Source organism: Eumetopias jubatus, unplaced genomic scaffold (genome assembly GCF_037043125.1).
Source record: "Eumetopias jubatus isolate StellerSeaLion01/CBP00866 unplaced genomic scaffold, mEumJub1_p1.0 scaffold_9, whole genome shotgun sequence".
Lineage (NCBI taxonomy): Eukaryota > Metazoa > Chordata > Mammalia > Carnivora > Otariidae > Eumetopias > Eumetopias jubatus.
Genome location: NW_028274815.1, coordinates 99999395 through 100027066, shown reverse-complemented (window position 1 = coordinate 100027066; position 27672 = coordinate 99999395). Strand labels below are relative to the sequence as shown.

Genomic DNA, 27672 nt, shown 5'->3' with positions numbered 1-27672 from the left:
CAATGTCGTAGAATGTATCAGTGCTTCATTCCTCTTTATGGCTGAGTAATATTTCATCGTAGGGTATGCATTTGGTTATTCATTTATCAATTGATAAACATTTGGGTTGTTTCCAGTCGGGGGCAATTATAAATAATACTGCCATGGGCATTTGTGTACAAGTTTTTGTGCGGACATAGGTTTTCTGTCCTTTGGGTAGACACCCAGGAGCGGGATTGCTGAGTCATACGGTAAGTCTGTATTTAACATTTTGAGGAACTCTCTGCTTTCCAAAGTGGCATTTACATTCCTACTATTGTATGAGGATTCCAGTTTCTCCACAGACTCATTAATGCTTGTTATTGTCTATTTGATTATAGCCATCGTAGTGACTATGAAGTTTGGATATACACTTCCTTAATGACTAAGAATATTGAGCATCTTTTCATGGACTTACTTATTGACCATTTGTATATTTTCTTGTCAACAATTTCTTTTTTTAATTTAATTTTTTTATTATGTTATGTTAATCACCATACATTACATCATTAGTTTTTGATGTAGTGTGCCACGATGCATTGTTTGCACATAACATTTCCAACCATTTCTTACCCCTTTTTTGACCCCTCCTTGAATCTGCCCCTCCAAAATCAAGCTACCTACTTAGCTTTTCTTCTTCAGTTTGGCTGGCTTGTTCCTTGTTTTCTTCATTTTTTTTTTCCTTTCTTCCCATCATTAGTGTACATGCACCCTAATCTTTTTTATAATTTAGAGAATTTCAATGAAAGCCTTAATTAATGTCATTAATGTTCTGTTAACATTTGAGAATGAGCTCTTCTTACTACAATGTTTATGCAAAATCTGCTTATCTTTGTGGCTTTTTGTAATGATTTATAAGCACTAAAATAGAGATTGGACAAGACTTTCTTTTGGACTGTGTGCATGGAAACATTTGAAACTACAGATTGTCATCAGTATGTGAGACAGCCAGGAATATGGCAGACTTGGAGAGGCTACACAGTTCAACAGAACAATATAAGCCAGAGATCATAGCTGGGGGTGCAGTTGATATGCAAATTCAGTTGACAAAACTAAGGTCAGAATCTTGGGTGCCAAGTCAAAACTGAAGCATCAGGTCATGGGTAGAATTTTGGTAACAGAGCTATAGGCTGCCAATTTTGGTATAGACCAGTAATTCTCAACACGCAGTTCCTAGACCAGCAGCATCAGAATCACCTGGATACTTGTTAGAAAGGCAGATTCTTGGTCTCCAGCCCCACTCCATCCCAGACCTACTGAATCAGAAATTCTGGGAGTGTGACTCAACAACATATGGTTTAATAAGCCATCTAGATGATTTTGATGTACTCTTAAGTTTGAGAACCACTGACCCAGACTTCTAAGGAGGTACCAAAGGAAAGTGTGGTCTGTTGACCTAGCAAAAATTTAGCATTCAGTGAGGGCACACAACAAGGGCATGGCTGTAGCCAAAAGCAATGTCTACAGGGAGGTCTTCTTGCCAAAGGAATCATCCTCAGAGGCCTCTTCTCTTCCAGTCAAGAGCTCTAATACAGACAGAGTTCACATGGGTTAGGAAAATTCATGGTAAACCAAGTCCATAAAAGTGAAGGAGGGCCAGTGCATTGGCATGGGAGGAACTGGTATATGGTATTAAGTAGAGTGCTGGCTCTTTTTGTCCTAAGCCTTATTCCTTGAGTGAAAGCATTCATACAAGTTGGCAAAAGCATGTCATAGAAAATAATGAAGAAGATATCAGTAAAAGTAAGGGGGTTGGAAGAGGGCCTATACATCTGGTAGACTCATAGAACTTTCCCTGGACTGATACGATAAAGCCAGGTTTATCACAACCTACAAATACAATCTGCCATGTCTGGAAAGGAGGATGCTCTTCTAACATAAGAAAACTCCAAGGGGAATTTTATTTTCGAACAACAGGAAAAAGCTTTTATTTCTCCTTTGAACTTTGTGCTTTCTCTAGCTCCCTGGCCAGGACCAAATATGGCTTCATTGTTCTCTAGTTGTGTTCAAGACAGTGGTGACTGGAGCCAGTGAGAGAAATGCCACCATATGCTTCCAGCAACTGCAACTTTGGCATTTCACTAGAATGTAAGTGATGGCTCCGACAACATCTCATAGATTCCTAGGCAATGGATAGATTCTTAGGCCCAGAGTATACATTTCAAAAGGGACCAATGTTGTCTTCACGAAATTCTATAAATTGTTGTGTTTGTATATCTTTTGTGGCTGTTTTTTTTTCTTCCATTTAATAAGAATATTGAAAGACAAGAAATAACAGAATGTATTTGGCTTAATCCTATAGAAATTTTTGTATTGTGCTATCAATAAAATTGTCAATAATAATTCAATTAGAAAGGTTAATTTTGTTGTTCTTTATTCTTTAGAGTTTTTATTGTACAGCAGTGCCAAACACTCTTGCAGTTCATTTACTATAGTAGAGAGAACTAAAATATTAATCTTTCAGAATGAAATAAGCAGTAAAACTTAAAATTCTATCTAAACATGTTATTGATATTGCCTTTTGTGTATTCAAAATGCTGCATAGTAAGTGTATTTCGGGAAATAACTCAACTGCTTGATGTGTTTCTGCCTTAAACATCTCTGGACAGCTAAGATTGTAACAAGGCATAGAAATCTAATGTTTAGGGTAAAAATAAATATCCCTTTTAGATTGAACAGTTGAAGTGGGGTTTGTAATTAATGTGCAATAATTGGGTATCTAAGAACAACCCTTCAAATTTGGAATTATTCTTTTTCTGGTAAATGTATAACCATTTTTATTTAAAATGTATAATATTTATAAAAATGTGGTCTAAAATGGGTCTGGCTTAGAACAATGTTCTCGTCAATTCTAAAAGAAACACTATGAAATAGCTAGAATGATGTGAATAGATATGCTTTCAGTCATGAAAGTACTGAATATATTCCTTTTATTCTTTTTTTTTTCCTGTGTATTTGTGTGTGTGTAGATTTTCAACTTGGTGGCATAGCATATGCTGATTTATCATGTTAGAAAAATAAAATCATACCTTTTAACATTAAAAAAGTTGAATTCTTAGCAATTTCTATAATTCAGTTGTTAGCTACATGTGGAATACATTCCTTGTTAAAATGTCTATTTGTGTAATTCAGTCAACAATTACATTACTAATGTTTTTTGTTTGTTTAGTTCTTTGTCTTATTTATTTTTTTCTTATTAGAGATACCTAATCAATCCTGCCAAGGGATTGATTATCCTCATTAGAAATAAAAATGTGATGAAAATACTGTAATTTGTATAGGGTGATGGAGATATCATGAAGAAAGTGTGAAGTTATACATTAAGTGAATTCAGATCCACTAAGAGCTAGCTATTACTAAATCTTAGCCTGGACAGGAAAAAAAAAGGTATACAGTAGAAAAGTTGGTAGAGAATAGAATTATATAAGATACATGTAGAAGTTAGAAAAAGGTGTTCCTTTTTTTGAACTTTTGAACAAAAGTTTCAAGTGAAGGGACACCAAGGGAAAGGAAACAGCTGAAAACTAACTTACTGATCCAGAAAGTAAGTCAAAGAAATACTCTAGAATGTTCAGTAGATAAAATATTTGAGAGAATGTGAAGACAATTGAGACATATACAACCCATCTGTTAAGAATTCTAGAAAGAATGGATAAAATGAATGAGTAATTATAACTTCATAACTAAAAGGGAAAAGAATTCCTGTCTTGAAAGAAGCTAAACAGAATTCAGAATTCCAAGAATAAATAGGAAGTTCCTAAAACTTCTGGAGAGGAAAAGAAATCCAGCTTACTTATGGAGGTATAAAAAAAAAAATTGAACTGGCTTTTTTTCATGAAAGAAGTAAATGAAGCAAAATCTTCAAAATTCTGAGAGGAAAAAATAATTGGAACCTAGAATCATATATGCCAGGAAACTAACATTCAGAAATCAAAACAAATGAAAAGCATTTGCAAATCCAGTGCCTTAGAAAATTCCCAGCTACAAATTATCTCTGAAAGACTTACTCATGGATACAGTGCAAAAAGGAAAAAAGGTAAAAAAAAAAAAAAAAAAAAAGTTTAAAAAAAAGTTCAAGAACAAGAACACCAAGGGATCCAAGTAATAGTGGAAGCAAAGAAGCCAGCAAAATATAAATTCTGACAAAATTGGTACATACGAATGGTTATGGACATTGAGAATGTAATGATGAAATACTGACTTGATATGGAAGATCTTCCAGTTATCCCATTTATGCACATTGTGAATACAATTATGTACAAATGCAAATCAATCAAGTCAGAGTTTGTAACCTACTACATGTCAGGTACTATGTTTGGTGCTTTCACATATAATACATAGTTTATAGTTTATACCCCATATCAAACTTGAGAAGTAAATATAATTGTTTTTGCTGAAGAGGAAAAGTAATTTGCCCAAGTTCATCTATTTGGTGAGAGGGATTTTGCACTGGGATGTGAAGACTTGTTTTCTTGCTCTTTCCTGATATCCAGTCTAATTATAATTACACAGTCTAGGGATCATCCTTTTCTGATATCTCTAGACACGCCTCTATAATATAATTATTTTCCTACTCATACCAACCTGCCAAACTTGCACTTCTCTTATTTCTCTCATCATAGTACCTCTCAGCCAAATTATTTTATTTCAACAGAACCCCATTTCTGAATACAAAGTAGAATTTTTATTCATTGGCCTACAAAATAGTATATTTCTAGAGAATCGGTCACCAGGTGTTATTTATTCATTTATAGGTATTTCTTTCTTCTAAAATCTGATAGTCTTGCTTGATTATCAAAGCTTCCAGACAAACATTTCATTCTTGTCAGCTGAATTACTATGAAAAGTTCTCTTAATTGTTTTTGTTGTTGTTGTTTTATTTTTCATGGTTTTACCTTAATGGTTTCCACTAAATAATCTTTCAGAGGCACATGTTGACCTCTTTGAAGCTGAGACTCACATGAATCACATTTAAAAGGCATATTGATATATTCTATTCCCCTCAGTGATTCTGTGCCAGGCCCAAAGTAGGCAAGGAAGAAGAAAAGTTAGAAAAAAATAAAAGGGGCTGCCTTGACACAGGAAAATTCATCATCTTCAACTGTACAATTTTTGTTTCTCTTGCTAATCCTTCTCTAATTTTTGACCCCATTCTGCCCTGGATTTTTTTATCTTAAGGATAGATTTTCAGGAGGATTGACTATCACCACAATAATTCAGGCCTTGATTACTATTCTGATTTTCCCATTCCGTGTCATCCCTTCAGTCACCCAGGGTGAAGTTACTTTGAATAAATTCTGACTCCCCCCTTGCTTTTCTTCCACCCACCTTGAAACCATCATTAAATCCTGCCAGTTTACCTTTATGTTTCTTGATTATCTACCTCCCTTTTCATTCCAACCAACCTGATTTAGTGTTAGCTGTTCTCCTTTCCTTTAGAAGTTTCCAACTCATTCTGCAAAGGAGTATGAGGAAGTAAAACCATTATCATGATTTCCCCTGGGAATTCATGATCCTGAAGGATCCCTCTTTTCTTTTTCCTGTGATGTCTTATAGAATTCTTGCTTAAAAAGCTGTTCTCACCATTTTCTTTTCTACTAGAATCAGTTGATCTGGGAGCAGTCATCTTAGCCTTTCTTCCGTGGGTCCTTGCAAACTGCTTATTTAAGAAGCATTTCTCCATTCTCAAGAAGTTGATGAATAGAAGTGACCTAATCACCATCTCACAGAAGAGGAAAAAGATATCAGTCTAGATTCTAAAGATTGAGCAAAAGACAAAAATTGCATTTAGTTAAGATTACTCTTTTAAAAATTCCGTAACTCACATAAAAGTTGAAGCAGAGAAGTACCATTTCTTAACAAGTCCTGTACATCTGGTTTTCCCTACACAGTTGAGAGAGATCACTGTTTCTTCAAACTTGGGGACCAGATAAAGTAGTTAGTGGTGTCCGTTTTGCATTAGAAAAGGAAATAGTTATATTTAATTACTAGATCTGTACAGCAGGAAGCTCTAGTGTAGCAGTTCTTAAAGTGTGATCTGGAGACCCCTCTTTCAGGGGATTTGTGGTCAATACCATGTTCATATTATACTTAGAGGCTATTTACATTTCTTATTCTCTTTCTCACTTGAGTGTACAGTGCAGCTTTCCAGAGGCTACATGACATATGATAACATCATTTTCCTGGTAGTTAATGGCATATGTGATTCTGTTTTCTTGTGTGATGTATATACCCACTGAAACAAAACCTTTTTGGTCTTCAGTTAATTTTAAGAGTGTAAAGAGGTCTTGAAATAAAAAAGCTTGACAACAGCTCCTATCTTGCACAATGAGCCAACCATCTCTGAGAGGCAAGTGGGAATGGAGACTGATCTTTTGGAGTCAGGCAGTATAAGCCAACCTGTTCATGTTCATGCTAGAGCAAACACTCATTGTGGAAATGCCCAGTAAAATTATCCTTATTATTTAAATATCTTGTCATTATTACCCTCCCTTACTCGTTGTTCGTATTTTTGAATATGTGTAAGTGAACCCATGAAAAATGTGGCTTGACAGTATAGAAATTACCACATATTCTTTCTTTTAAATCTATGTTAAGCTAATTCTTAAAATACTCTGTCCTTATCATTGTCTTTTTTAAATACAAGTGTCCCTTTAGAAAATTAGGTGTGGAAGCTGGTGTGGATGTGTATACCATGAGAGTGGAACCAGAATGAGAGTACAGGTGTAAATGTACAGAATACCTATAGCCTAGAACTGTCTTATGAATGCACTGGTCTCTGAGAGAAACTAAGCTTGGTTTATTTTGATGGAGAGGTAGGTTCATTATACCCAGATGTCACTTTTTAAAGAAATGTGAACAGTGATTCCATTAATTTTTGAGAAAATATGTAAAGAACCTATCATTTTCCATTTTGTCATTTGAGAGCCAAAACCAATCTTTAGAACAAAGCAAATTTATTCTAAAATGAGCTATATGCAGATGGGGGAAATAACACATTTTAAAAATGCATTTATTTAATTATCTCTTGCAAAACAAAAAGGCAAAGGAGTCACCACACTTTTTTTTTTCCTCCCTATGGGAAGTCATTGGAAAGAATGTTGTTGGAGTGTGATGGTGTTAGAGTCTTTTTTCTTTTATCATCTGTTGTGCATTTATTAGGAAATTTTTGATCAGACTATACTGAGTCTTTCTGTGAAGAGATAGATTCTCACTTCCATAAAAATGTATGTTGAATGATATGGACCAGTTAATCTACATTACTTTGTTTGCCCAGTCTAGACTGGACATTCTACCTCATTGTTTTCTCTAAACCAGTATATCATCTCTGATTAGGTTGATTATATCAAGTCAACTTTTATTTAATCACCCACAAATTCACTAATTATCCATTAAACAACTGTTCCCATAGAGTTTTTGGCTTTGTGGGAAACTCAAGCATAGATTTGTCATATTCCCTGCAGTGGAAGCAGGGATTCTCTACATGAAGACAGGAAACACAGAATCACGACATCGCAGAATTAGAAAGAATCTTGGAGCACATATAATCGTACTTGATTGCCTCCAATGACAGGAAATGTCTTGCCTCCTCAGGCAGAATGTTGTATTATCAGAGAGCTCTGACTGATGGAATCTTACAGTTGCATGTACAGAAGTGTTGATGTTAAAAGTCATATAAATGGTCAAACATAAGTGATATTGGAGACCATGAGAGGAAAAATGAGTTCAGAATTAGTTCATGTAGTAGTGCTCATGGATCACCAAAAATTGAAGATAAATTCTCTTTGGGTTTTATGGAATGGAAAGGATTTTGAAAGGCAAAGATGGGGGGCTCTCTGGACACCAGGGAAAGTCTGGAGTCAGAAAAGCACAAGACTTGTTCAAGTGAATGGGGGCAATTGTCCTATGTACCTGGCATACAGTGGATTCTTAATGAATATGTATTGAATAAAGGACAAAATTAATGACTGAGTGAATGATCATAGAAGAGTCTTTCTTGTCCAGACTCATGTTGGTAAGGGAGCTATAAAGGAAGGCTGATGACAAGCAAGCACATGCAATAAAGGATCAGCTTTTGTGTCCTGACAATGACCGCCCCCCCCACCCCACACACTTTACTCATAGCCTAGATTCTGCATTTGTAGAATTACCCTTACCATGGGGGTGGCGGGGAAGGGATATGGGGGGAGGGGTAGTGATGACTAGCATTCACTTATTTTTACCCACTAAATAGGATTCTAAAACTCTACTTTCCCCTTACATCTTAATAAAGTGCTGGTTTTGCATCTGTCTGAAAAAGGCTGCAAATTGCTGCCCATCCCTTGAACTGGAACAGAGATCTTATTATTATCTTCCTTGAAAAAGTCATATTGTCTATCTGGACTTCCACCTCCTCTTGCCCCTGCTACTGAAGCATTAGAAATGCCATGTATTTGACTCACTTCCTTCTAAGATGTGTTCTCTTTTGGTTCATTCTAAAATGATATGAAATGTTGGAATTTTGCAGATAATTCAGCTTCCCACAGTCTTTCTGAGACCCCTCTCTGTTGGAAATAACACTATTGTAATGCAGATGCCCCCAATACCCTGTGAAATCCCAAAGATTCTATAAATGGCTGACCACAGAATATCCCTTTTACACAAATTCCAATCCCTGTTATTGAAAATGGACCCTTATATATATAGGGATCCAGTTGAAACAGGATACTGTCTCATCAGCAAGATCAACCTTAAATAGATTTTTGGCAGAAGAGGGAGAACTAATAAACTATTAAAGATAAGCTTTGCCTCTTCCTTCCTTCCTTCTTTTTCTTTCTTTCCCTTTTCTTTCTTTCTTTTTCTTTCTTTCTTTTTCTTTCTTTCTTTCTTTCTTTCTTTCTTTCTTTCTTTCTTTCTTTCTTTCTTTCTCTTTCTTCTTTCTTTCTTTCTTTCTTTCTTTCTTTCTTTCTTTCTTTCTTTCTTTTCTTTCTTTCTTTTCTTTCTTTCTTTTCTTTCCTTCTTTCTTTCCTCTCTCTTTTAATATAGAGGGCAACATTTTGGTAGAAATGGCTCAAATAATATTTGATAATTTAAACCTCACAGTTTAAGCTTAAAACCTCACAACTTTAAAGTCAATGAAGAATGAAACATTATTAGCAGCACATGATGTCCAAAACATGGTAACATCATCACATTGTCATGTAAAAATGGGATCAAATTTCAACCCGAGCTGGATGTATTAATTCAAGCTTTGACAGTGCATTCTGTATACATGCCTTTATCAGCTGCAAAATGCAAAAGTTGTTTAGTTACTCGGTATTTAATCTTAGACACAGACATCTTATTTAGGGAACCATAGCTCCCAAGGAGGCTAGGAGAGGTAAACCAAAGCTCTTTGTAATTAAAAACAGTGAAAAGAAATGGTTAACTCACAGACTCAAAGGAAAATGGGCTAGAAAATAACACCGTAAGTGGTAGTTTGTTCTAAATTCATGCAAAGACCTGGATTATGCAGTAGTCTTTCTGGACATAGAAAGAAATCTATCATGCAGCTGAAGAAGTGTGTGAGAGAATAATCCAAACTTAGAAACCTTCAGGGCAATGGTTGAAGTCTATTCTAACTGATGTCTGCTGCAGATTGAAAAGGAACATCTTACAGACAATGGATGGTTTCTTGAAATATAACAAAAACAAGCTTTGAAAATGTGTATATAAAAACATTGACCTGTATGGAGAGAAAAGGCAGCATTTACTTTGTAATGCTATCAGGTGGTAATTCAATTTCCTGTTTACTGAACTTGAAGTGTGCTGTTTCATGTCATAGATTGGTGGTGCTTATCATATAAATTGGCCAATAAAATTTACAAATAGTACCTTTAGTGCTTGGATATGTGGTTGTATCTTTAGAAAAGAAAATCAATTTAATTCTGTGCATTGGTTTTCTCCTTAAAATTCATGCAATTTGAATATGATTGACAGGGCCCTGCATCATTATGCAGTCTGTTAGATGGACCGATTATGCTTATGAATACAAGAGTGGAGTGAATGAAAGCAACATGTAATTGATTCTACACTGGTCTGACTGTTCATTAACAGTTTGAACGTAGCGCAGTCACTTCTCAAATGGAAAACGATGAGAGCAACCTATATGTGCTCTCTCATTTGTTTTAAAATTCATTATGCTTATATTTTTTCACAGAACGTTTTTGCTGATTTTTTTTCTTCCTTTCTTTCTCCCCACACCCCCCAAGGGTAAGTCTGATTGAATCTTTGTAAATAAGTCTCCTGCTTTCAATACTTATTTGGCATTGCAACCACACATTTTTCAATTTACACTTTTGGAAATGAAAGCATGCTTTCCTCTGCACCCCCTTCAAAGAAAACCTATCCTGCTCCCCTTTTCTATATAGGTCAGACTAATTTCCTAGGATAAAGTGAGGTGGGGGAATGCAAGGTGGTGGTTATAGCTTGAAAACAAAAGAGGTGATTTATGGACTGATTGATTTCTGAAATAGATGAGCAAAAACAGCTTTCATTTGTCTTGCCACACTTTAGTGCAATAGAGCACAAAAGGGCCTGCCATCTCATTTTCCATACCTCTTCAAGGGTTTGCATTTGAAATGTTGATTAAATGTACAAATTGCATGGCTGTTTTCTCGGCTTTCCTCACTTGTATAAGAACCTCAAATGTATGAAGGCTGCCTTTCCCTTCTTGAACGAGAAGCTGGGCATTTCGGGGAAATAGCATTACTTTTATTGCTCACGGGCAGATATGATGCTGATTCTATAACAGCCATCGTTTCCTGCCAGATTTGAGTATAGAAGAAGCAACAAAATTAGTGCTGGGCCAGGCAATTCTATGTCGGAGCAACAATTACACTGTGATCTCCAAATTAGATTGTATTTACAATTAATAAATATATTAATTCAATCTGTCTCTAGCTCTGATTTTTATTAAATCAGCAGCTGACTTATTAAGATAATAGGTCTAAGAAAACACTGGAAATAGATTTTTTAATTATGATGAAAACTTTTAAGATTTAGTCTCTTAGCTACTTTCAAATATGAAATATAATATTATAAACTACAGTCCCCGTGCTGTACATGACATCCCGGGCCTTATTTATTTTATAACTGGAAGTTTGCACCTTTTGACCCCCTTCATCCAATTCTGACACCCCACCCCCTAACGTCTACCTCTGGCAACCACCAATATATTCTTGGGTTTGTTATTATTGTTTTTGTTGTTTTAGATTCCACATAAAAGTGAAATGTCATGGTGTTTACCTTTCTCTGTCTGACCTATTTCACTTAGCATAAGGCTCTCAAGGTCCATCCATGTTGTCAAAAATGGCAGGATTTTTTTCTTTTTTATGGCTAAATAATATTCCACTGTCCATATACACACCACATTTTCTTTATCCATTCACCCATTGGTGGACACTGAGGTTGTTTCCACGTCTTGGCTATTGTCAAGAAGGCTGCATGAACATGGGGGTGCAGATATCTTTTTCAGTTGATGTTTTCATTTCCTTCAGATAAATACTCAGCTGTGGAATTGTTGGATCTTATGGTATTTCTAGTTTTAATTTGTTGAGGAATTTCTACACTGTTTTCTATAATGGCTACATAGAAATAGACAATCTTATTGGCTTTTTCTATGGTTTCTAATATATCTACCACAAGAGTTTTTTTCGTTTTGTTGTGTCTTGTTATTTAAAGATTTTATTTTATTTATTTATTTGAGAGAGAGAGAGCACAAGAGGGGGTAGGGTCAGAGAGAGAAGCAGACTCCCTGCTGAGCAGGGAGCCCAATGCGGGACTCGATCCTGGGACTCTGGGATCATGACCTGAGCTGAAGGCAGTCGCTTAACCAACTGAGCCACCTGGGCACCCTACCGCAAAAGTTTTTAACTGAAAAAAGAATGCTAACCAAAATAAAGCCCAAGTGTCTGGGAAGTCCTGAGATGTGGCCATTTTAAAATATGTTCATAAATTCTTTGCTACTCCTACCATCAAGAGGGGCGCGCCAATGTGTCTCCACTTGAAATGGGTGTGATTGTGTGATGGTTGCAACCAATAGGGATAGTGGTAGTGATACTGTGAGACTCCCAAGGTTGGGTTATAAGGGTGACATAGCTTCTACCTCTGGTACACTTGCTTTTGGAGCCCTAAGCTGTCATGTGGGCAATCTGACTACTCTGAGGCCTCCATGTTGTGAGGAAACTCAAACTAGTCCATATGGAGAGTCCCTGAGACTATATGAAGAGGGAGAGATGCCAGTCCAGCTCTTAGCTGCTATCTAGCACTCACTGTTCCACTGCCAGCCATGGGCTGACTGCAACCATATGAGAGACCCTATACCAGACCCCCTAGCTGAGTCCTTTCAAATTTCTCAGCCAGAGAAACCATAAGAAATAATGAAATTGTTGTTACTGTCTTAAGTCACCATTCTTGGGGGTAGTTTTTGTTTATTTTTGTTTTATTTTAGGGGGGTTGTTTTTGTTTTTATCTATAGCAATAGCTAACCAGAATCTGTGTGTGTACCAACTATGAGGTTAAAGTAATGGGATTCATGATAAACATGCCAAATTTTATACATATAGGTGTATGTCATTTCCTTCAATAAATAGTCACCTTAGGAATACTTTATCCATAATCACATTGCCATTGTGATATTGTATCTCCCCATGTTGAGCTGTGACTTTGGACATTTTGTTCTCCCTCTCCAGTTCCCTTGAACAAGGGAAAATAGATTCAATTTTCTGTATTGTCCTTTTCATTTCTAAAAATTCTTATCTATTATTCAAAATTCTTTGGTTACTGAGATATCTAAGATGTTTGCCTGTCCTACATTTCCACGATAAAATATCTAGGATTCAATTTGAATATTAAAATTGCAGTGAAACATTAAAGATAGATATTAAACAAATAGGAGAAAAATGCCCTTTTGTCCACCATTTGAACCCTACTTTTATCTGCAAATAATTACATAAAGATATTATTGAGAGTAGCAAAATAAGGAAAGATATACATAGTGGAGTCATTCTGTTAAATCTCTTGGAATTGTATCTTTTTCAAGAATATTTTCATATTGGGGCGCCTGGGTAGCTCAGTCGTTAAGCGGCTGCCTTCGGCTCAGGTCAGGATCCCAGGGTCCTGGGATCAAGTCCCGCCTCGGGCTCCCGGCTGGGCGGGAAGCCTGCTTCTCCCTCTCCCACTCCCCCTGCTTGTGTTTCCTCTCTCACTGTGTCTCTCTCTGTCAAAAATAAATAAAATATTTTAAAAAAATATTTTCATATTTACAGTGATGTAAGATCATCTTTATAAAGCACAGTAACAATCTTTTATATTGTAGGGATATGGTAGATGTGATCCAGGAACATGGTTTAATACACCATGTACCCTTTGTTTTAATCCTTTATTTAATTGTTGAGTAGGTAATGTATTCATATAATTTGAACGTAAAAAATTATAACAGGCATACACTGAAAAGTCTCCTTCCCGTATTTGCCTCCCTTTTTGCAGTTTCCATCACGACCCTAGTAGGGAATCACTGTAATTAAATGCTTGTTACTGCTTCCAGAGATGTTTTATGCAGGTATTATCTTAAAAAAATGTGTATTCTTTCCTGTGGGGTATTTTTACACTAATGGTAGCATACTAATTATACCTCTCCACATTTTTTTTTTATGTAGTGATATATCTTGGATGTCTTTCCATATCCACATGTAAACACCTTCGTTGCTCTTCTTATAGAAACACAATATTTCATTTTATAAATGCACAATTATTTAACTAGTCCTTATTGATGGACATTTAGTTGTTCCCAATCATTGCCTATTATATATAGTGTTACAATGAATGACCTGTATAAATGCCATTTTGCATACGAGTAAGTATATTATCTAGGCTACATTCCTAGAAATAGAACTATTCCAGAGGAGTCTACATTTATAATTTTGATAGGTACTTAAAACACTGTCTCAGGGGATGGCACCAATTTGCACTTTGTATAAACATGTTTGAGAAACTTGAACCATGACTGGTGCTCATTTATCTGGACAAAATAAATTAGACTACTTAGAATCTATACATCAATTCTTAATAGGCAAATAGGAGAGGAATTGCATTCGAGAACAGCAAAAAATCTTAGAGGCTATCTTATTCAACTCCTTCTTTTAGCTTGGAGAGAGAAACCCAAAGAGGAGAGTGACTTGTCCAAGATCACACAGCTGATTAGTGGCAACAGATCTGGGAATTCTGACTTTTATTTTTTTATTTTTTTATTATGTTATGTTAATCACCATACATTACATCATTAGTTTTTGATGTAGTGTTCCATGATTCATTGTTTGCATATAACACCCAGTGCTCCAAGCAGTACGTGCCCTCTTTAATACCCATCACCAGGCTAACCCATCTCCCCACCCCCGTCCCCTCTAGAACCCTCAGGTTGTTTCTCAGAGTCCATGATCTCTCATGGTTCATCTCTCCCTCTGATTCCCCCCGCTTCATTTTTCCCTTCCTGTTACATTCTTCTTCTTTTTTTTTTTTTTTAACATATAATGTATTATTTGTTTCAGAGGTATACGTCTGTGATTTAGCAGTCTTACACAATTCACAGCACTCACCATAGCACATACCACTCCCAATGTCTATCACCCAGCCACCCCAACCCTCTCACCCCAACTCCAGCAACCCTCAGTTTCTTTCCTGGAATTAAGAATTCCTCATATCAGTGAGGTCATATGATACATGTCTTCCTCTGATTGACTTATTTCACTCAGCATAATACCCTCCAGTTCCATCCACGTCGTTGCAAATGGCAAGATTTCATTCCTTTTGATGGCTGCATAATATTCCATTGTATATCTATACCACATCTTCTTTATCCATTCATCTGTCGATGGATATCGTGGCTCTTTCTGTAGTTTGGCTATTGTGGACATTGCAGCTATAAACATTCGGGTGCACCTACCCCTTCAGATCCCTACATTTGTATCTTTGGGGTAAATACCCAGCAGTGCAATTGCTGGGTCATAGGGTAGCTCTATTTTCAAATTTTTGAGGAACCTCCATACTGTTTTCCAGAGTGACTGCACCAGCTTGCATTCCCACCAACAGTGTAGGAGGGTTCCCCTTTCTTCACATCCCCGCCAACATCTGTCGTTTCCTGATTTGTTCATTTTAGCCATTCTGACTGGTGTGAGGTGGTATCTCATTGAGGTTTTGATTTGGATTTCCCTGTTGCTGAGTGATGTTGAGCACTTTTTCATGTGTCTGTTGGCCATTTGGATGTCTTCTTTGGAAAAATGTCTGTTCATGTCTTCTGCCCATTTCTTGATTGGATCATTTGTTCTTTGGGTGTTGAGTTTGAAAAGTTCTTCATAGATTTTGGATACTAGCCCTTTATCTGATATGTCATTTGTTGACTGTCTCTTTTGCTGTGCAAAAGCTTTTGATCTTGATGAAGTCCCAATAGTTCATTTTTGCCCTTCCTTCCCTTGCCTTTGGCAATGTTTCTAGGAAGAAGTTACTGCGGCTGAGGTCAAAGAGGTTGCTGCCTGTGTTCTCCTTTAGGATTTTGATGGACTCCTGTCTCACATTTAGGTCTTTCAACAATTTTGTGTCTATTTTTGTGTGTGATTTAAGGAAATGGTCCAGTTTCATTCTTCTGCATATAGCTGTCCAATTTTCCCAACACTATTTGTTGAAGACACTGTCTTTTTTCCATTGGATATTCTTTCCTGCTTTGTCGAAGATGAGTTGACCATAGAGTTGAGGGTCCACTTCTGGGTCCTCTATTCTGTTCCATTGATCTTTGTGTCTGTTTTTTTGCCCTTACCATACTGTCTTGATGATGACAGCGTTGTAATAGAGCTTGAAGTCCGGAAATGTGCTGCCGCCAGCTTTGCTTTTCTTTTCAACATTCCTCTGGCTATTCGGGGTCTTTTCTGGTACCATACAAATTTTAGGATTATTTGCTCCATTTCTTTGAAAAAAGTGGATGATATTTTGATAGGGATTGCATTGAATGTGTAGCTTGCTCTAGGTAGCATGGACATCTTTGCAGTATTTGTTCTTCCAATCTATGAGCATTGGACGTTTTTCCATTTCTTTGTGTCTTCCTCAATTTCTTTCATGAGTATTTTATAGTTTTCTGAGTACAGATTTTTTGCCTCTTTGGTTAGATTCATTCCTAGGTATCTTATGGTTTTGGGTGCAATTGTAAATGGGATCGACTCCTTAATTTCTCTTTCTTCTGTCTTGTTGTTGGTGTATAGGAAGGCCACTGATTTCTGTGCATTGATTTTATATCCTGCCACTTGATTGATTTCCTGTATGAGTTCTAGCAGTTTTGGGGTGGAGTCTTTTGGGTTTTCCACATACAGTATCATATCATCTACAAGGAGTGAGAGTTTCACTTCTTCTTTGCCGATTCGGATGCCTTTGATTTCTTTTTGTTGTCTGATTGCTGTGGCTAGGACTTCTAATGCTATGTTGAATAGCAGTGGTGAGAGTGGACATCCCTGACCTTAGGGGGAAAGCTCTCAGCTTTTCCCCATTGAGCATGATATTCACCGTGGGTTTTCATAGATGGCTTTTATGATATTGAGGTATGTACCTGCTATCCATATGCTCTGAAGAGTTTTGATCAAGAAAGGATGCTGTACCCTGTCAAATGCTTTTTCTGCATCTACTGAGAGGATCATATGATTCTTGTTCTTTCTTTTATTAATATATTGTATCAAATTGTTTGATTTGCAGATGTTGAACCAACCTTGCAGCCCAGGGATAAATCCCACTTGGTCGTGGTGAATACTCCTGTTATGTACTGTTGGATCCTATTGCCTGGTATTTTGGTGGGAATTTTTGCATCCATGTTCATCAAGGATATTGGTCTGTAATTCTCCTTTTTGATGGGGTCTTTGTCCGGTTTTGGGATCAAGCTAATGGTGACCTCATAAAAAGAGTTTGGAAGTTTTCCTTCCATTTCTATTTTTTGGAACAGTTTCAGAAAAATAGGTATTAATTCTTCTTGAAATGTTTGGTGGAATTCCCCTGGGAAGGCATCTGGCCCTGGGCTCTTTTTTGTTGGGAGATTTTTGATGACTGCTTCAATTTCCTTAGTGGTTATAGGTCTGTTCAGGTTTTCTATTTCTTCCTGGTTCAGTGTTGGTAGTTGATACATCTCTAGGAATGCATCCATTTCTTCCAGATTATCTAATTTGCTGTCATAGAGTTGCTCATAATATATTCTTATAATTGTTTGTATTTCTTTGGTGTTGGCTGTGATCTCTCCTCTTTCATTCATGATTATATTTATTTGGGTCATTTCTCTTCTTTTTGATAAGTCTGGTCAGGGGTTTATCAATCTTGTTCATTCTTTCAAAGAACCAGCTCCTAGTTTTGTTGATCTGTTCTACTGTTCTTTTGGTTTCTATTTCATTGATTTCTCCTCTGATCTTTACTATTTCTCTTCTCCTGCAGGGATTAGGCTTTATTTGCTGTTCTTTCTCCAGCTTCTTTATGTGTAGGGTTAGGTTGTGTATTTGAGACCTTTCTTGTTTCTTGAGAAAGGCTTGTATTGCTATATACTTTCCTCCTAGGACAGCCTTTGATGCATCCCAAAGATTTTGAAGTTATGTTTTCATTTTCATTGGTTTCCATGAATTTTTTTTTTAATTCTTCTTTAATTTCCTGGTTGACCCATTCATTCTTTAGTAGGATGCTCTGTACCCTCCATGTATTTGAGTTATTTCCAACTTTACTCTTGTCATTGAGTTCTAGTTTCAAAGCATTGTGGTCTGAAAATATGTAGGGAATGATCCCAATCTTTTGGTACTGGTTGAGACCTGATTTGTGACCTAGGTTGTGATCTATTCTGGAGAATGTTGTGTGGGTACTAGGGAAGGATGTGTATTCTGTTTCTTTGGGATGGAATGTTCTGAATATATCTGTGAAGTCCATTTGTTCCAGTGTTTCATTTAAAGTCTTTATTTCCTTGATGATCTTTTGTTTAGAATATCTGTCCATTTCAGGGAGGGGGGTGTTAAAGTCCCCCACTATCATTGTTTTGTTGTTGATGTGTCTTTGCTTTTGTTATTAATTGGCTTATATTATTGGCTGCTCCCATGTTAGGGGCATAGATATTTACAATTGCTAGATCTTCTTGTTGGATAGACCCTTTAAGTAGGATATAGTGTCCTTCTTCGTCTCTTATTATAGTCTTTGGTTTAAAATCTAATATTTCTGATATAAGAATTGCCACCCCAGCTTTGTTTTGGTGCCCATTAGCAGGGTAAATGGTTTTCTACCCCCTCACTTTCAATCTGGGGGTGTTTTTGCGTCTAAACGAGTCTCTTACAGACAGCGTATCGATGGGTCTTGTTTTTTTTTTTTTTTTTTATCTAATCTGATACCTGTGTCTTTTGATTGGGGCATTTAGTCCATTTACATTCAGGGTAACTATTGAAAAATAAGAATTTAGTGCCATTTTATTGCCTGTAAGGTGACTGTTACTGTATATTGTCTGTGTTCTTTTCTTGTCTATGTTACTTTTAGGGTCTCTCTTTGCTTAGAGGACCCCTTTCAGTATTTCTTGTAGGGCTGGTTTCGTGTTTGCGAATTCCTTTAGTTTTTCTTTGTCCTGGAAGCTTTTTATCTCTCCTATTTTCAGTGACAACCTAGCTGGATATAGTATTCTTGGCTGCATATTTTTCTCATTTCATGCTCTGAATATATCATTCAGTCCTCTCTGGCCTGCCAGGTCTTTGTGGATAGGTCTGTTGCCAATCTAATGTTTCTACCATTGTAGGTTACATATCTCTTCTCCCGAGCTGCTTTCAGGATTTTCTCTTTGTCTGTGAGACTCATAAGTTTTACTATTAGATGTTGGGGTGTTGACCTATTTATATTGATTTTGAGGGGGGGTTCTCTGTGCCTCCTGGATTTTGATGCCTGTTTCCTTCCCCAAATTAGGGAAGTTCTCTGCTATAATTTGCTCCAATATACCTTCTGGCCCTCTCTCTCTTTCTTCTTCTGGGATCCCAATTATTCTCCTACTGTTTCATCTTATGGTATCACTTATCTCTCAGACTCTGCCCTCGTGATCCAGTAGTTGTTTATCTCTCTTTTTCTCAGCTCCTGCCTAATTTATCCTAGCAGTTAGAGTCTCCATTTTTGATTGCACCTCATTAATAGCCTTTTTGATTTCGACTTGGTTAGATTTTAGTTCTTTTATTTCTCAAGAAAGGGTTTCTCTAATATCTTCCATGCTTTTACCAAGTCCAGCTAGTATCTTTAAAATCATCATTCTGAACTATAGTTCTGACATCTTACTAATGTCCGTATTGATTAGGTCCCTGGCAGTCAGTACTGCTTCTTGTTCTTTTTTTTTTTTTTTGAGGTGATTTTTTCCATCTTGTCATTTTGTCCAGAGGAGAAGAGATGAATGAGAGCACAAAATGTTAACAGGGTAACAATGACCCCAGAGAAATATACACTAAACAAATCAGAAAAGACCTCAAACTGGGGGGAAAGAAAGAGAAAGAAAAGAAAAAGAAAAAAAAGAAAGAAAGAAAAAGAATAAGATTTAAACAAACAAACAAACAAACCAGAATACGATCAAATATTATCAGGCTGATGTATAGATCAGTGCCACACACTAGATTTTGTGCGTATTTTGGTCCGTTAGAAGAAAGTGCCTCCCAAAATATTAAAGAAAGAAAAACTTATAAATGTACAAAAATAAGGGTAAATACAGTGAGGGGATAGAATATGATTGTAAAGATGGAAATTATAAAAGTTTTTATAAAAGGAATTGATAAGATAAGAAGTTGTTTGAGAAAAGAAAGAAGAGGATTTAAAAAAAAAAGGGTGGGAGAGGATGTGATCAGGCAGGAGAGTGTAACAAAGCAATACACTAGAGATTTAGGGTATATTTTGATCTGTTAGAAGAAACTGTATCCCAAAATTTTAAAGAGAAAATAACTTATATATATATATATATACCATAAAAAGGTTAACTACTATGAAGGAATAGAATATGACTCTAAAAATGAAAAATAAAAAAGATTTTTAAAAAAAGGGATTGATAAGATGTTGATTGAAAATGGGAAAAAGAAAAATTAAAAAAAAGAAAAAGAAAGTTAAAAAAGATAACTTTGAAAGACTAAAGAATCATGGGAAAAGGGCCATGAATTCTATGTGCAGGATTCCCCTAGCACTGGCGTTCAGCCATTCCCATTGATCAGTAAACTTGGTCTTGGCTGGCTGTTCTGGCTGATCTTTGGGGGGAGGGGCCTGTTGCCGTGGTTCCCAAATGTCTTTGCCGGAGGCGGAATTGCCCCACCCTTGCCAGTCCAGGTTAAGCAATCTGCTCGGGTTTGCTCTCAGGAGCTTTTGTTCCCTGCAAGCTTTCCGTACAGCTTTGGAGGACGAGGGTGAAAATGGTGGCCTCCCAATCTCCGCCCCTGAGGAGCCGAGAACTCGGGGCTCCGCTCCTCAGTGCGCCCCCAGAGAAAAGCAGGCAGTCACTCCCGTCTCCCTGGTCTCCAGCCGCACTCTGTGCTCACCCGGCCTGTGACCGAGCATTTCTATCTCTGGCACCCGACACCATCTGGAATCTCCAAACCCAGCAGATCCCTGCAGTGTGCTCCCGCGCAGCTCCTCCCCGGGGAGGAAGGTAAGTCTCCCCGGCTCTGCCACTTGTTGGGTCCCTGCTGGAGGAGCAGTGGCCCGTCTGCTTTGGATCACAGTTTACGGCAACCCCGAGCTGAGATCCCGCGCCTTGGCTCCGTCTCTGCAGCCGGTTTCCCCACCCCGATACCTGGGAGCTCTGCCGCACTCAGGCACCAATGGTATTCCTGTGACCTCGAGGGTCCTGAGACCACACTGTTCCAGGGAGTGTCCCACCCCCCGCTTAGCCACTGGAGCGACATCCTCAGTGGAGCCAACTTCTATTTTGTGCTCCGCGGTTCTATCACTTGCCAGTAGCTTCTGTCGGAGTCCCCCTCCGTCTGTCTTCCCGAGTATTGCCTTAGATTCACTTCTCCGCACTTCCTACCTTCCAGAAAGTGGTCGATTTTCTGTTCAGAGAGTTGCTGCTATTCTTTTCTTTGATCTCCTGTTGAGTTTGTAGGTGTTCAGAATGGTTTGATCCCTATCTAGCTGAATTCCTGGGACCAGAAGAAATTTAGGTCTCCTACTCCTCCGCCATCTTGCTCCTCCCCCTGGGACTTCTGACTTTTAATCAGACCTTAGGATTTAAAGTGTGGTATGCTATGCTTTCCACATCAGAACAGAGATGATGACTGTCATTTCTGCCTGTGTGTAGAAGGTGTCTTGGATGTTGCTGCTGCTGGTGGTGGTGGTTATTGAGCCTCTGTATGCACCAGAAATCGAATTAAACAGTTCTGTTTAGATTATCCTATTTATACCAAGGGATCCACAAGTTCATGTCCAAGTGAAAGCATTATCTAGGGATATATCTCACATATATGTATCCACTATCAAGGTGCTATTGTGTCCAACAAAATGTAAATTAGTGCAAAGCATCACTGATGTTATAACAGCTATTTGTCTGGAACTTTTTGTCAATCAATGGATTTTGAAACTACTATTGTGAAAGAGTTGTGTATGATATTTTTGATATTAAAAAGGGAACCTTAATACTCATAAAGCTTGCAAGCCACTTGTTTAAGGTCTCTTGTAACTGCCCAGGCATCGTTTTGTACTCCCTCTGTCTCTGATACAAAGGTAAATGTTAATGATGCCACACATCACTGAATAAACCACAGAGATCATCTAAGCAGCTGATTTGTTTTGTGGATAAGGAAACCAAGGCAGGGGCTAGTGAATAGATGGCTTCATCTGGGCTACTTGGCAAGTCAGGGCTGAAGCTGGAATTGGAAGGCCGACTTCCTGACTGAGTTTTATAGCGGGAAAGAGGAACTCTTCAGTGTGAAAGAATCACTCCTATGTGCTATGAACAATTAAAATAATGAAGGAAATTTTCTTTTGGGCCTCACATTGATTCACCTTCAGCTTTGTTGATCTGAGAGGTCATCGTGTTGGTCGATAATAACACTTGGTCTTGTGTGTTGTAAGTTTAATATAGAGCATAAAACACAGAGATCAATGTTTTGATGTTGAGGAGGAGGCTCATTGATTGGCTGTTTGTCCTCAGACTTTTAAATTAAATGGAGAACTGAAGAAATGGAAGGAATAGTTTTTCATAAATTCCATTTAAGTTATGTGGACAATGATGTCTACAGGGAAAAGTAAAGAAAAGGATTTTTTAAATGTCACTATTTTTTTTCCTTTTGTGGACTCTCTCTCTCTTTTCCCTTCCCATTAATGCCCCCGTGCCCTGTTTTTACTTGGCTCAAGTAGACACAGCTTTATGACCCCAGATAAGAGGCATTTATTCTTGACGTTCTCCATCCATAACATAAGGAATCCAAGGTCATACCTTGTTGCTTCTTTACGTATTATTTGATGTACAGAGGCAGTTGGGAAGAAGGGGAAAACAAAACAAAACAAAACAAAAACCATGGACTTGTCCTTCAACAGTGGCAGTCTGGGTGCCAGAGTTGTCCTGGCATAACATTTCCCAAAGCTAAATTTGTGGAAATTTAGTCCCTTGAAGTATTCTGTAAAACATAGTTTTCGATGTATTCCATTCTGTATCCCCTCTTGTTGAGATTCATAATCCATTGTTGCATACTAAATGTCCTGAAAGTCCTGCACTAAGGTAGCTATTTTAACTTAATTTCACTCAGTGATTCCCAAATGTAATTGACCTTTAAACCCACATCTTACTGTACCCACTTTTGGGAAATCCTGTTCTCTAGAATCCTTTGTTGTTACTCTACAGTTTCTCTCCCTTTGGATTCATTGGGGGATTTAGAATATCATAGCTGGGCACAAACAAGTAGTCACGAAGGGGAAAATGAAGTAAAGCTAAGTACAGCCTTCCTTCTTCTCATATTCTGGCATTCGCTTCAAAACAGAAGCTATTGTGAAATATTCATATAAAAATTCACTACATCTGGTAGAGACCTTGTATTGCTTCAATAGATACAGCTCTTATTTGTTACTCTTATTGTAAAAAATAATATCACTATGTGCTGGGGTTTTTTGTTTGTTTGGTTTTTTGTTTTGTTTTTGGTTTTGCTGAATATAGTCTCCCTTTGTCCTCTCCTGTGTTATTGCAGTTCTCACTTTAAAGCTAGGTGCCAGTGCAAGAACATCTGCATGAACTCTCTGTGACATTTCTGCCTATTTTGATCACAAGATATCATCTTTAATATTATCTGACCAGGGTTTTTTTGTTTGCTTGTTTGTTTGTTTGTTTGTTTTTAAAGATTTTATTTATTTATTTGACAGAGAGAGGCAGCCAGAGAGGGAACACAAGCAGAGGGCAGTGGGAGAGGGAGAAGCAGGCTTCCCACAGAGCAGGGAGCCCGATGGGGGGCTCGATTCCAAGCCCCTGGGATCATGACCTGAGTCGAGGGCAGATGCTTAACAACTGAGCCACCCAGGCGCCCCCTTACAAGGGTTTTAATACTGTTTCAGAGTTAAAAGTTGAAATCAACATTTTGGGGATTTCTCAAACATCAAATGATACCCTCAGTATTTAGTAGGCAAACAACAAAGATTTTACCCTTAGTGACTTAGTTTCTGCTATTTAAATTTCCTATGCAATTTAAGACTGTTCCATAGTCTCACTTTTGTGATGTGTTCTTATCTTGTCATTGTTGTTGAAATGAAGTGGTACTGATTGGCTAAAGGAAATAATTTCATTTCATTATAATATTCCAGTAATATTAAACCGAATTTGTCTTTCTGATCAAAGATGATTAGTTGTTGTTATTTACATCAATGAGATGGGCAAATAATCCAGATTAGCAGATAAGACTGGAGAACAGACGTTATAAGGCATTCAGGTAATTTGGTTTATAATCTGAGTTCTTTCTTACGATCCTTACAGACTTTAAAACTAGAACAGTTTCATTTCATTATGTTCCTAAGTGAAAAAATTTATGTGTGTGTAGGTATTAAAAAAATACAACAATGACTGGTTTTAAGTGAAAAGAAAATCTAATTCTATGTTTTAAATACAGAGGCTGAAAGTATGGATTGCTTTTTGAAAGTTTTAATATAGTAAACAATAGAAGCTAGGTACTTATTGGGGACTATTATGCCTAGCATACCTCATATATGTGAGGCTTGGTAGGTTGCAAATTAAAATTGGTAGAGATGTTTTAAAGTTATTCCTTTTAAGGCTATTACTGATTGTTACAAATTATCTTGGCACATTTTCAGAAATTTGCCCTTTTTTATTGTGTACAATGCCTGAAACTATTGTCTTATTTATAAGTAAAGTGATGTGAAACTTTGGTTCTTCTTCCCTTGTCAATTCAGAACACTCATTTTGCAGGCAATTATTTCTGTTTATTTCCCACCAAGGATTTGTCTTTTGTGAGGGGGCCAAATATTCACATCTTGTATTATAATCTGTCTCACTTGGATCTGACCAACAATGGTGAAATAATTTACTGGTAGGGGATGCCCTTCCACAATTATCACCTTCCTGGGCAACTGCCTACTTTAAGAGGCTGTGCTATATAAAATCTTTTTACCAGAGAAGCATTTGCATCATCAATAATTCTTAGCTTGCTCATCTCCAGGCTCCAACACAAACACCTACAATAAATAAAGCACCAATTACGTGAAAAGTGAAAAATACCTTACTTATGCTATTTCTCCTTCCTTTTGCATGTGCAGATGTCATCCATACTGTAGGACCAATAGCCAGAGGCCATATTAATGGTTCCCATAAGGAAGACCTTGCAAATTGCTACAAATCATCTCTGAAGCTGATGAAAGAAAATAACATCCGATCAGTTGTAAGTACTTTTATGTTTCTTATTTCTTATTCTTTTCAGCCTTTGTATTTGGGAAAATAATGTCATCCAAAATGAGGGCAGGAAACCATTTCCAAAATTCAGAAAACTAAGGTTAAGCTTCTCAGTAAGTGATGTGCTACTTGTTATCATGACTCTACTCTTTTGTGTGCCCTAAATATTTGCTTAATAGTTTGTGATGTTTTGGGATTTAAAACTGTAGAATCATACAACTGGAGCCATTCCATCTGCTTTCTTCCATCCATAGTGCCATTAGTTTTTGGAGAAAGTGTGCATGTGTTTATTTTAACTTAAAACTTGCTGCCTTTTAAATCTATTTGGGTCTTCTTAAACTAATAGTCTGTAGCTGGGTATGCCACATCCCTTCTAAGTATTATCAATTTAGACAGAGAGAGTTCAAAAAATGTGGATCTAATCTATTTCCTTACCAGGAGGCTGGGATGAAAGGAAGTCTCTTTGAACTGGATTTGGGAGTATTTATTCACCTGCTTTTCTTTTGCAACGTGTCTTACGTTTATTACATCTCAATTACACCAGGAAAATAAAAGTATGAGAAAAATGAGAGTGTAAATACCCAATAGTAAGTTAATTTGGGCAGAATCCCTGGGATCTTTTCACATAGATTATAAACTTGGTGAAATTGTGGGGCAGGAAGATGGTTAAGCCTTTGACTTCTTAGCAGGCTGAATGGATCAGCATTGCTTAGGAGGTCACAAAAGTGAAGGTTTTATTATTTGCATGAAGGAGCACTGAGTGTCAGACACATTTAGATAACACTGGTTAGTTGCTGGACTTTTCATGCATGATTATAATTTTGAAATGCCTTTTTCAATGTACATTGTTGAGTTTGCTTAAAATAACAACACTTTTTTGCAAGCTAATTATACAATCTTTTAAATCTTTGCATATTATTAACAGAGCTGAATATTTTATTTTACTCTTTGATTTAAAAAATTTTTTTAAATGAATCAATAAGTAAGACCCCTCTGTCTGAGAGGAGAAAGCTGAAGTTCAAAGAGAATGGAGCAAAGCAAACTATTAAACCAATGGGCTGATTTGTTCTTTACAGCAAAATAAGGAAAAGCAAAACAGGTGTGTACATTTAGGAATAATTAGAATTTTGTCAATATGGCCTATTGATTAAAAAGGCAAGGGGCTGAAGTGCTTGGAAAAATGGATATGTATAGAAGTTTCTAGCTTGGGAAATACAGACCTTGAGACCTGGAGAGAATTAGCTAATGAATTCACTGGCATCTCTAATGACTCCTTTTCTAAAGCGAAAAAGTACGAAGATGCTAGCCCACTAGAAAGAGTGTAAAAACATCACCCATTCTTTTAATAGGAATAAAACAGTTCTCTAACGATGATGATCTTTAAACAATCATATCTGCTATTATACTACTTGCTACCATTAGGTAAGGAGTGGGAGAATTATGGACTAAGTTTATTTGACTTTTATCAGATGACTTGCAGATGGACTAAAGCTATGCTCTGATCATCCTGGGATTGGAATTAGGTCTATCTAAATATCTAAATATCTTGGATGATGATTTTGAGGGGTTAATTACATCTTACTTGGTGCTAAGTTAGCAGATGGTGCTAAACTAAAGTCATTTCAATATGAATAAATAAAAATGGAGATGGAAAATATGTGCAAAATGTGAAGCAAAATGTCCAGCTAAATTAATTGCCATGTTATGTCATGGTTGAATGGAGTTTCTATCAAATGTCTTGTCTCTTATTCACACAAAAAAATCTACTTCCCTTCCTCCCTTCCTCCTTTCTTTCCTTTCTTCCTTCCTTTTTTCCTTCCTTATTCTTTCCCTCCCACTTCCCTTTCCTCCCTCCCCCCCTCTTCTTTGCTTCTTTCCTTCCTTCATTAAAGAAGGAAATGGTCTTTCCATTTTATATGGAATGTCATGTTCTTGACCAATGTTAAAAAATTATAATGCTAAAAAAATTATAATGCTGTTATTAAATCTTCATTATGTGGGGAAAATGGGAAATTCTTAGGAACTGATTATGATTGGATAGATGTTTTAATGTACAGACTTGTATTTTATATACTTATTATAATAGATGGGGGAGAGATGGTTAATATAAAAAGCCTGGCTATTAAGATGGACAATAAACTTAACTTGAGCTCATTTATATACATGTCACAGAAAATTTCTCATATACCCTTTTACCAGAACTGCTTAGTGTTTGCTTTACCAGTTGTCACTTGTGACCATGGATAAGCCATGTCAATATTTTGTAGCCTCAGGTTCCATGTACAAAGAATCAGTAAATTATTAGTGTTAGATCTATCTAACTCAAGAGGCTGTTATGGGGATCAGTCGAGATAATGGGTGTAAGATAGCTGGAAAAGTGTAATTCTCTATAAAAGTATTTGGCAATATTACTTAAAGTATAAGTTATTTTCACATTTTAGAATTTGGCAAATTTAGGAGATTGAGATCACTCTTGCTTTGACATCCATTCTGAAAACCAAACCTCTAGGTATTTATCCTGTCATCTCTTGATGTTGTTAAACCTGAAATAAATTATTATCAAGTATTCACTTAATACATTTGTAAAGGAAAAACTCAATTTTTTCCTCTTCCTGTGTAGGGAAAAAAAACTGTTCTTCCTGATTGTGCATTTATTCCTTGAGAGTCTCCTTTGCTGTTCACACAAGACACTTCACTCTGGTCACCAAATATGTGGAGGTTTCTCCCCATACCTAGCAATTCTCTGG

General features: G+C 36.9%; 1 protein-coding gene across 2 annotated transcripts in view; it reads left to right on the top strand.

Annotated features, from left to right (window-relative positions):
• The window catches only part of MACROD2 (mono-ADP ribosylhydrolase 2), a 2087069-nt gene that overhangs the window by 1221182 nt on the left and 838215 nt on the right, over positions 1–27672 (top strand). For both annotated transcript variants that reach the window (XM_088026245.1, XM_088026244.1), the window contains exon 6: positions 24793–24914. In XM_088026245.1, coding sequence (XP_087882371.1) covers positions 24793–24914 — 122 coding nt within the window. The remainder of the gene's footprint in view (positions 1–24792; positions 24915–27672) is intronic.